General features: G+C 54.9%; 2 protein-coding genes across 2 annotated transcripts; one reads left to right on the top strand and one right to left on the bottom strand.

Moving 5' to 3' along the window:
• Positions 1-94: 94 nt before the first annotated feature.
• Positions 95-5,004, bottom strand: PTSG_12905 (uncharacterized protein). The gene is made up of 13 exons (XM_004990001.1): positions 4,641-5,004; positions 4,202-4,358; positions 3,779-3,953; positions 3,231-3,558; positions 3,029-3,080; positions 2,757-2,851; positions 2,465-2,598; positions 2,027-2,198; positions 1,723-1,812; positions 1,377-1,451; positions 1,079-1,148; positions 768-832; positions 95-510 (listed from the first exon to the last, which is right to left on the bottom strand). The coding sequence occupies exons 1-13, from the start codon at positions 4,725-4,727 to the stop codon at positions 394-396; spliced, it is 1,617 nt and encodes a 538-aa protein (XP_004990058.1). The 5' UTR covers positions 4,728-5,004; the 3' UTR covers positions 95-393.
• PTSG_12904 (uncharacterized protein) lies at positions 4,976-11,219 on the top strand (the record flags this gene model as incomplete). Its single annotated transcript, XM_004990000.1, has 19 exons — positions 4,976-5,406; positions 5,684-5,811; positions 5,969-6,068; positions 6,240-6,349; positions 6,566-6,674; positions 6,984-7,054; positions 7,182-7,275; positions 7,471-7,545; positions 7,747-7,816; positions 8,025-8,176; positions 8,560-8,668; positions 9,014-9,070; positions 9,374-9,438; positions 9,635-9,838; positions 9,981-10,056; positions 10,353-10,450; positions 10,603-10,670; positions 10,846-10,904; positions 11,038-11,219. Exons 1-19 carry the CDS (start codon positions 5,227-5,229, stop codon positions 11,217-11,219), a joined length of 2,007 nt encoding a protein of 668 aa, XP_004990057.1. The 5' UTR covers positions 4,976-5,226.
• Between the last annotated feature and the right edge of the window lie 150 nt (positions 11,220-11,369).

The raw sequence follows: 11,369 nt of genomic DNA, 5'->3' as shown, positions 1-11,369 counted from the left end.
ACACATGCCGCTGCCATCTCTGTGATGGGCTTGCCCTTGCTCAATTTGTCCACTTGTTAGGCGTTGGCCTTCGCTGCTTCACGTTCATGTCTGTCTGAAGATGTTTCCAGCTGGTTCATCACGTTACACTGTCGCTTCTTGTGCACGAGCAATGCATGGGAGCTCTTCCCTTCATGACCAGTAAACAATGGATCCACGCTCACGTTGGGAAGAGATGCGGTGTGTCGGAAACAACATCTGCCGACGCAAGCAGCCGACCCGATGTGCACACAATCGCACACACATACACATACACATACATACACATTCGCGCGCGCACATGTACATCACACCACAACGACATTCGCACCACAAATACATGAAACGCAATCATGTGATGGTGGAAGTGCCACATCAGGAGATGGTGCAGCCGGCGAGGGATTGTTGGCACATTTCCAGTGACGACGCCTCTTGCACACCTTCCCCTTCCTGATACTTTCGTAGCAGCTCAACCGCCTTGCCATACACATCCTGCAACGTGTACGTACACGTACGCACACACACACACACACACACACACACGCACACACACACACGCACACGCACAGCGCACACACACACATGCACACACGCATACACACGCACACAGAGTCACGGGCAAAGGAGGTGTTGGGTGAGGTTGAGCGTGGTGGAAGGTGTGTGGGTCGAGGAACAATGCTGCAGGACATGTGCAGCGTATGACACGAAGCAGCACGTCACTGCCTTATCCAGTCAGCAACAGCACCCACCCGCGAACACGAGTCCGTCTCAGCTTGATAGTTCTGTACGAGTCGCTGAAATAGCGCAAGGCCCCCTGTTGTTGTTGTTGTTGTTGTTGTTGTTGTTGTTGTTGTTGTTGTTGTTGTTGTTGTTGTTGTTGTTGTTGTTGTTGTTGTTGTTGTTGTTGTTGTTGTTGTTGTTGTTGATGTGAGCGTTTGTGTCAAACACAATCACAAATAGTGACGTGGAAAGGGCAAACGAGGAATACGGGCGAGACTGGTGGCGAGTGTTGCACGGCGAAGTGATACAATCAACACAACGCCTTCTCGCTGACTCTGACCTGCTTGGGCGATCATGTGTTGTCCCGCAGCATCCAAACTCATGTTCTCAAGAATCCAGCATCCATATTGCTGTGCACGTGAACGTGCGTGTGAGTTGTGTGTTTGTAGGGGGCGCGTGCGTGCATGTATGTATGTGCGTGTGTGTGAGCGAGAGTATCACACTGGGGAGTACGTGTGCTCACGTGGTCGCGAATGAGACACACACGGAGAGAGCTCAGCTTGCACCACCGCAGGCCACCACAACCCTACGCAAAGCCCGTTTGCATGCGATGTTGTGTCGGTTGTCAGCTCATTCACCTCAATGGTCGCCGTTCCTTCATGCACAGCCATGACGCGCATGATGGACTTGAGAACGCTCGCATCAAGAAGTTGCTGTCATCCCCCCCCCCCCACACACACACACACACACACACACACACACACACACACACGCACGCACACACAGACCCAATACAAGAGACACACGCACACATTGACACACACACGCACACACCCAATACACGACACACACGCACACATTGACACACACACACGTGTACATGCATGTGACGTCAGTGTTGGTTCACGCATTGTCAACGACGGGCACGTGCAAACACCATGCACGTGCATGGGCTTGCAGGCATTGCATCGTTGGTGTTGTCACCTTGCGATGTGTTGGTCGAACCGACAGGCTGAGAAGACCCAGTAGCACAGCCGTGACGACACCTTGATCGCCGAGACAGTCGTCCAGCGCCTAAAAAGCAGAGGCGGCGGTATTGTTGTTGATGGTGGTGGTCGTGATGATGGTCGTGATGTGAAGGTCGGTATGCCAGGCGCAGCAAATGTGCGCACGCATGCGCAAATAGGCACGCTCACACACGTGGACTCCCACACTGACACAAGCAACCTTCACATTTTGACGAGTGCCTCCAGTCCACGAGCACACCAGAGCCGGCGTCAGTTCAAACCTGCAAGAGGACGGCGAGTCCACCCGCCTCCAAGACAAGTTCTTTTCGGTCCGGTGACTGGGACATGATTACGTGCAGATACGAGCAACCACCATGTAGCAGCTCCACGCTCTCGTGGTGCACGCGCATGCACGCAATCACAGGCGCAACAAGTCGGCTCGCAGACGCATCCCTGTTGTTGCAGCAGCACATGCATGTGCACATGCACACATATGATGTGTGCATTGTTGTGTGTGTGTGTGTGTGAACGTGCGAACGTGTTCCTCCTGGATGCAGCAAGCACTCTGCATCGCTCCCTCGTGCTCACACCACACACACACTATCCCTGGCTCTCTCGCTTTCTCGCCCTCTGTCTGGCTCTGCCTCTGTCTCTCCCCCTCTCATCGACCACGCACGCTCAGGTAGTTACCAGTCAATTGACACGCGCACGGGACGCACCTGAGGCTGGGCACCTTTGTGTTGAGGAGGTAGAGAAGCTGCACTGTCTGCACAAGAACGTGAACTGGTGTGGTGTTCGACCCAACGAGCTTGCTCAACAGATCAACAATCGTCACGCTGTTCTGCAGCTTGGCCTGGTGACATGATGGAATGAGATGGTTTGCAGAGTCGAGTGCACTGGGGGTGAGTGGAGTGGAAGCAGTGTCGTAATTCACGTCTGGACGTGTTGTGGTACTTGAATGGTCAGCAGCACACGAGGACATGCATGGAAATGAAAGTTGTCTGCACTCACGTGCGCAAAGTCTGTGCTGTTGTCCATGTCGTAATCACTCAGGAGACACATCACCGCAAGACATGTTTCCATGATATCGGGATGCGAGTTGTGGGCTGCAGCGGTCCAAGCGTGCGCGTGTGTGTGTGCGTGCGTGTGAAGGTGTGTGTAGATGTGTGTGTAGGTGTGTGTGTGTGCACATGTGTTTAGGCGTGGGTGAGAGACAGCGAGAGCATGGAATCATATGCATGCGAGTAAGCGACAGAGCAATGGTTCACGAGAGTTGCCCGCACCATCAAGCACAGCGACAAGCAACTGCACGCCGCCGACGGCCCGAAACTCCTCCTGCAAACACACACACATATGTTAGATATCACATGAGCACTCAACTAGCAGACTCACGCATGTACGCACACACATGTACCCACACACATGCATCCACCACAGGGTGGTTAGGTTTGCCACGTTATTGGTATAACCCGCACCCAGGCCCACCTTGACCAAGTATGACGCCAACATGGCTGTGTGCGTGGCCTTGAGGGCCCAGTCAACGAGCGTGGTGGAGGATGCGTGTGTTCGGAGGGCCTGCACAAGGCTGGTGACACAGCCTTCTTGCAACAGCAGCGGCACGTTGTCTTTGTCTGTGCGTGCAAGGGCGTCCACAATCCAGCATGCGTGCTCCTGGATGGCTCGGCTGTACGGGTGGGTCTGCATGACGCGTCCCAACAGCGCAACACCATCTGCACCCATGAACGCAAGCCGGCCCTCTTGCTCCTCAATCAGGCAGTACAGCGTGCAGCACCCAATATCGGCCAACCGGTCCCTGGCCACGCGTGCATGATCGTGTGTGATCGTGTGTCGGTATTTGTGTGATTGTGTGCGTGTGTTTGTGTGATTGTGTGTGTGTGTAATTGTTTGCGCGCGCGCGCGTGTGTGTGATTGTTTGCGTGCGTGTGCGTGCGTGTGTATGAACATGTGTTCTCTGTGTTGTATGTTGGTGCGCGCCATTCCACCAGCGCTCTGTCATGGGCGTTCAAACTTACTCGCCAATATGCCGCTCCATTGTGGCGCAGATGGTCTCCACGCCCTGTAACTGCAGCAGCTCTGACTGTACAGTGTGGTCTGTGTCGTTTGAGAGCAGCGTCAAGAGAGCCTTGAACGCTAGCAACTGCACGCCAACACTGTCAGGGTGGGCCCTCATGCCATCCAAGATGGAGTCTGCAACATGCAACGACAAGGAGGTTGGAACGCAGCAATGTGGAGAGGCAGCGACAAGAAAGCAAAAGGCGAGTTAGAGGGTGAAGAAGAGGAAACGGAACAGCTCGGGTGCGTCCACCTGCTCACAATCGCACGTACAAGCTCACACACAGACACACAGACACAGACACAGACACACAGACACAGACACACACACACAGACACACACAGACACACACACACACACAGACACACACACGCGCGCGCACCGAGGCCGCATTGGAGGATGGTTGCGAGGTCATCGTCGTCACGTGCAGCAACACGCTGGAAGATAGCTCTGCCCTTGTCAGCCACGCGCGGCCGCTCCAACGGCGTGTGTGCTGTGATGGGCATGTGTAATGCTTGGACCGGCTCCATCATGTTTGGCTAGCGTGTGTGTGGGCGGGAGATTGGCAGCAAGTGTTGATTGAGTGTGAGCCTCAAGCAAGAGGACCCGGCTTTGGGTTCATCGCGCGCTGTATGCAGAGGCAGTGCGTGTGGGCGCGCTCTACTTCTCTTCTTCCCACAAGTACAGTACACACACGCACACACGCACGCGCGCGCGCACACACACACACACACACACACACACACACACATACACACACACACGCACGCACGCACGCACGCACACATTGCGCGGGCTTGCTTGCTTATGGGGTGCCCCACCTGATCTGTTGTGCTGCTCGGAATCGCGCCAGCCTTGCCGGGCGCCTCTGTGCCAAGCAGCGGGGTCGTTGTCAACGCGTCTGCCATGGCAGCTCCTGAACCCAACACGTGTCTGCTAACTGAGTGCTTCACTTCAACGTGCAGCGGTCGCAGAACGAAGAGGCCAAGGTCCTTAACAAGGTCAGCCGCCAGGAACAACTTACAAGGTGTGTATATTGTGTGTGGCGTGTGTGGTGTGTGTTTTGTGAGTCGTGTATTGGGTGTTTGCGCGCAAAGGGGAAAACAGAACGGCTGAACGGGTGAAGAGAGAGAGAAAGAAGACGAAGATTCACAAACGAAAGACGAGGGAAGCAGAAACACAGAGAGCACACACAGAGAACTGAACGACATTTGGCAACTGACACGCAGCAGACGCGAACGACACTGAGGACAACAAGCAAGAAGTGAGCAGCAACCCAGCGACGGGAGCAAGTGCTGGAGGCAGAGCAGGTTGGGGTTGCTAGGGTTGGTTGGCGTACTGGCGATGTGCATTCGATCGCTGTGAGGAAGAAGGAAGGAACATTCAAGTACGTGTGACGGGAGTGAGATGGAGGATGCAGTTGATCCTGGGGAATTGGCTGCAACGCTGGCAGCGACGATGAGTGCAGACCAGGCAGAGATCGCCCGCGCGGAACAAGCACTGCGCGTCTTTGCAACCAGCCCAAACAGCTTTGCCTTAACTCTCCTCTTTCTTCAGCAGAGCCCAGACCATGCAGCACTGCACAAGGTACGTGTGTGTGTGCATGTGTGCGTGTGTGTGTGTGTGCGTGCGTGTGCGTGTGCGTGTGTGCGTGTGTGTGTGCATGTGTGCGTGTGTGAGTGTGTGCGTGCGTGTGTGAGTGTGTGCGTGCGTGTGCGTGCGTGTGCGTGCGTGTGCGTGCGTGTGCGTGTGTGCGTGTGTGCGTGTGTGTGAATGTGTGCGTGTGCGTGTGCGAGTGTGTGCGTGTATGACGTGCTCGTGTTAATGCCCCTTCTCATCCCTCGACACGCACACTTGCTTGCAGGCTGCCATCATCTCTTTGAAGAACTTTCTGGCCCTCCACTGGCAAGCGCTGTCTCAAGACACACAAACACAAGTCATTGACATGCTCTTCTCCAGTATCTTCACTGCAGAGTCTAAGAGCATTGCCAGGTCAGTTGGAACACCACCGCCACGCGTGCGTGTCTTTGATGTGTGTGTGTGTGTGTTTGATGTGCGCGCGTGTGCATGCTCTTGTGCGTTTCAGCAACTGCCTGAACCACAACCAACCGTTCACTGAACGTCTTTTCCATGCCCTGCTGCGTGTCAGGTTACTGGTTGCGTGCCTCGGCTTTGCGCTCGACACGTTGGAGCGCGCGCTTCATGCCACACCGTTTGTCATCCAAAAGGTCCAGCAGTACTGGGAAGAGGTATATCGACACGTCACGTCATTGTGGAAGGGCCGTCAATCCTCGCTTGTTCTCTACTCACGCCTTCCTTGCACCCAACACCTGGTCGCGCCAACGAGCCCTCCAACCCGGTCACAACCTTCACCTTGCGTTCCGTCCCTTCCTCATCACCACCACGGCAAACACCACCAGGGTAACGAGCAGCAAGTCATCACCTCCCTGCGCAGCCTCAAGGCGTGCGTGCGGGTGCTGGCCATGCGCGAATTCTCAGACAACGCAGACGTGCGCCAACAGCTGCAAAAGTGAGTGTGTCCGCAGTGAGGTCTCGCCTGCCGCGCGTAAACGTGATTGGTTTTGCACCAAGCTGTGCTGCGCTTGTCATGTGATGTGATGTGTTGCGAGTGTGATGTGCTGCATGCTGTGAGTGTGCGGTGTTGTGCTCTGCCAGCTGTTTCCCTCCTCCCTGCGAAGTGTGGTCGCCTCCACGTGTTAACTGCTCGGCCGTCACGTGCGTGCAGCATCTTCAACGGGTGCGTGGATCTGGTTGACCGCTGCTCCGGCGCGGCGTCATTCGGCGTGCTCAAGATCCTCATGGGTCTCCTCCGCTTCATTGCCATCAGCGCAAAGGTGATCTGATGGCACACATCAACAACATCAACAACAACATCATCATCATCATCATCATCATCATCATCATCATCATCATCATCATCATCATCATCATCATCATCATCATCATCATCATCAACATCAGACAGTGCCATGGCTGGCGCACGCGGGCGAGTGTGGGTCGACACGCCATGCACACTCACACACACTCATCCTCAAGCGCACACATACTCACACCCACGTACACACACATACTTACACACACACATGCACTCACACGTGCACTCACACGTGCATGCTGCGTCTGCTTGTGTGCACGAATGCCAGACAACGGCTGCGCTGTTTTCGTCGCCAGAGAACGTTGAGCAGCTGCACCAGGCCCTGCTGAAGGTCATCAGGTCAGACCGACACCCGCAATGGCGCTGCCGTTGCTGTTACTACTGCTGCACAATTGCCAGCGCGTGTTGATGTATCTCCTCCCATGCGTGCGTGTGTGTATGTGCGTGTGTATGTGCGTGTGTCCAGGGAGGACCAGTCGCTGGTGACGCCGGAGACGGAGCTGCTGTTCTGGAAGGCAAAAGCGCGCGCTGTCGACACATGGAGCTTTCAAGTCCTTGACGTGAGCAATCCGTGTCTGGTTGTGCACGTGCATGCGTGCGTGCTGAAATGTACACATTTGTGTACGCGTTTGCGTGAGAGTAGTTCCGTATGCGCACCCACACGTCTGCACACGTCTGTGCATGTGCGTCTGTGTGAAGGCGTGTGTGCGTCGCCTTTCTCCTTAACCACAGCTGTGTCTCTGTCGAATGTGCAGTGCTTTGAGAATGCGGAAGGGAACGAAGAGACGATGCAGCAGATTCTCATGACCGTTGCCCCCGACTACATCGAGGCATCGAAAACATGTCTCCGCGTGGTGTTATTGGGAGTGTTCGCGGTTGTGTTGGTGTGCTTGTGGTGACGATGGAGTGGTGTTTGCTATCGCCATCACACGCTCCCCACAGACGCCAAGTGCTCACCTCTGTGTGTGTGTGTGCGTGTGTGTGTGTGTGTGTGTGTGTGTGTGTGTGTGTGTGTGTGTGTGTGTGTGCAGACGCTGCTGAATCTGCTGCTTGCATCTGCACCGACCGGGGACTGGTCCTCGCTTGAACTTCGCGCTTACGGTACACGCAAACGAGGGAAGGAAGGAGGGAACAACGAGGATGAAGTAGAAGGGATGAGAAACAGGCGGCCTTGCATGCACACATTTTTCAACCTCTCCCGCACCCGCACCCGACCACAACGTTTCTGTGCTTGACCACGGGTGTGCTCATGGTGTCGATCGCTTTCCATGCCGTCATGCACATGTGCACGCTCCTGTGACTGCATCAGAGCAATGCATGAGTACGACCATGGACACGCTGGTGACGCAGGTGTGCAAACGGGAACAGCTGTTTGCCATCCTGCGTGACCAAGAGGGGTGTATCCCAACTCTCCTGGGACAGGTGCTGCTCGACCACCTCAAACTGCAGCCGTCAGACGAGGTGTGGGCACTTGCTTGATCCTCTCGTTCACATTGGTAGTCTTTCTCTGCGTTTCTGTGTCTGACGTGTCTGTGTGTCTCTGTGTCTCTGTGTCTCTGTGTCTGTGTGTCTGTGTGTGTTTCTGTGTGTTTGTGTGTCTTTTTATGTGCCAACCTTCTTCTGAATGCGTAGACGTCTGGCTGCATTTCTACATATGTGTGTGCGGTTGTTTGTCTCTGTCCACCTTTCTTTGTCTCCCTTCCTCTGGTTTCCAGCCTGACTACAGCTGCACATCACCTTCGTGCTGCTAACTACGACTACAGCTGCACATCACCTTCGTGCTGCTAACTACGTGCTCTCACCCCCTCCCCATGCCTCCTCTCCACTGCATCGTCTGTTCACAGGGGCTGTTGCACGAGAGCGTGACAGAGTTGGCGTACCGGAACAGCAGCGAGCTCAAGCTTGCCCTCTCATGCCCGCACGGGCACGATTCTGTCGACGAATGCGAAGACGGTGAGCTGCTCAGACCCCGTGCACATGGTTTTGAATGTGCATGTGCATGTGCATGTGTGTGAATGCACATGTGCATGTGTGTGCATGTGTGTGTTTGTATGTGTATTTGTATTTGTGTATTTGCATGCGCATGCGCATACGCATGTGTGTGTGTACGCATGAGACTGTGTGCTGTTGACCTGGATACGTATTAGTTGGCGTGGCACGCGAGAGGTGCCCTCACATCTTGGCGCATTCCCCTGGAACAACGGCCCTGCACTAATTTATGCGTGCATGTGTGTGTGTGTTTGCGTGTGTGTGTTTGCGTGTGTGTTTGCTTGTGCGTTTGCGTGTGCGTGTGTGCAGTTTGCTCTTTGTTCCAGACCCAGGACTTGCTTGCCGACATCACATCTCGCTCATCAGGTTGCAACACATGTTCTCACTGCGAATGCAGCCACACACAAGCTTGAACCGACCTCACTGAGGCCCTTGTTCGCTCCTGAGCTTGACTGAGCCAGCGCTTGTTGTTTCCGACTCTGTGCCCCTGACACACTCTCTGTCTCTCTGTTTGCGCCTGTGTGTGTGTGTGTGTTGCTCGCCTGCCTGTTCACACATATGCACACACTCACACTCACACTCGCACACATATCAACACACTCGCACGCGCTCGCACGCACTTGCACGTTCACGCACCACACCCCCTTTTCCATCGCGCCTTCTGCACAGCGATGCGTCTTGTTCGGGAGCTGCTTAAACTCAGCAATGCAGAGACAGTTGAAAACTACATCCAGGTAATGTCCACACACAGTGTGTGCGTGTGTGTGTGTGTTTGTGTTTCCATGCTCGTGTCCTGCCTCATGGTGCATGGATGCTGTGCGTCATTCCATCCTCTTACGTCCATACTTCTTACACCCCCCTTGCAACGACTGCCATCATCATCACCATTATCATCGTTACCACCATCATCGCGACCGCCACAACAACCAGTACCTTCGCTCTGAGTTCTCTGCGTGTGATCCCCGTAGCATTGCGTCGTCATCATCGTCATCGTCATCACCATCATCGATAGCAGCAGTGACGTCGCTCCTATCTCGGCGCATGGCGCTCACCCGCGCTGCCGCTGCTGCTGCCGATGTGATTCGCCACACCCTCCCCGCAGCCGCAGTCGACATTGAGGACATCACCCGCAACGTGAGTAGGCGTGCGCGCGCGCGTGTGTGTGTGTTGTCACGGTTGTTCGTCGTTAATTTGACGAACCGACATTATGGTCATGTTCTGCACTCACAATCTTACGTGCCTGCGTGCACGTTCGTGCGTGTGTGGGTTGCGTCAGGTGTTGCACGAAGACGTGTTGTTGGACGGATCTCCCATTGCTGTTCATCTCCGCGCCCTCGCCGCCCTCGTCATCGGTTCGCAGTCACAGCACACATGCACACACATACACACCCAGCACACAAACACACACACACACCCAGCACACAAACACACACACACACACACACTCTCTCTCTCTAACGCCAATGCACACGACATTGCACGCACATGCCCTTGCGGACACGCGTGCACGAGAACGTACTCGCATGCGTGACAACGAACACACAAACAATCATTCACCCGCAAGTGCATGCATTGTCTCTCGTCATTGCCACCGCCCCATCGCCACCACTGCGGTCTGGAACCATACGTGCACCATCCATCACTGCAGGTCGCATAGCGTCGCTGATGCTTGCTCTGGACAGATTTGACATTTGGCGTGACTCTGTTGCCGTCCTCACACGTGCAATGACAGACCCCGAACTCCCGGTGAGGGCACTGACGATGGTGTTTGTTGTTGGTGTTGTTTTTTGGGTGTTGCTGCTGGTGGTGATGCTGACAATGGGAGTGATGATGAGCCATAAATGTCCCGTTGCTGTGCATGTCTTGTTCACGCCCTACCCTGCATCATCCAAATACAGGTCCGTGAGCACGCGCAGATTGGGTTTGTGGATGCTGTCTGCCACATTGAGCTCTCCGCCAAGCTCAGGTGAGCACTGCTGGGTTTGCTCGCGCGATTTGGTAGCCCCAAACCACTTCATCCATGGCCATCCACATGACAAATGATCCATGTACATGCATGTTCCTCTGTCCACCCCATTCACTCGTCCACCTGCCCACGCGTACATGTGTGCGGTGCGTTGCATCTCGCTTGCGATCACCAGAGACGTCGTTCCCTCGCTCCTCAATGACCTGGCGGACCGCATTGTTGCCCTCGACCTCGGTAGGCACACACACACACACACACACACACACACACACACACACGCACACACACACACACACACAGCACACACACGCACACACACACATACACACGCACATATGCTCATGCAACCTTGGTGGTGTCTGTACAGATGCGACTGGGCAGCAGCTTGTTGTTGCGTTTACGGCGTGCATCAACGCGCACAGCAGCCGGCTCGGCAGTCCTGGACCCGACATGACCAACCCGGACCACGCCATAGGTGGGGTGGATACGGTGTTGGCGTTGAGAGGGGAAGGGGTGATTGATGATGAAGTTGGTGGCTATGTGTGTTGATGCATGTTGTTGTTTGGATGTCGTGTTGAGATGCACCCCCCCCACGTACACACACACACACACACACACACACACACACACACACACACACACACACACACACACACACACACACACACACACACACACACACACACACACACCACACAC

Source organism: Salpingoeca rosetta, assembly GCF_000188695.1.
Source record: "Salpingoeca rosetta unplaced genomic scaffold supercont1.26, whole genome shotgun sequence".
In the NCBI taxonomy this organism is placed as follows: domain Eukaryota; class Choanoflagellata; order Craspedida; family Salpingoecidae; genus Salpingoeca; species Salpingoeca rosetta.
This window is presented reverse-complemented; position numbering and strand designations above follow the sequence as displayed.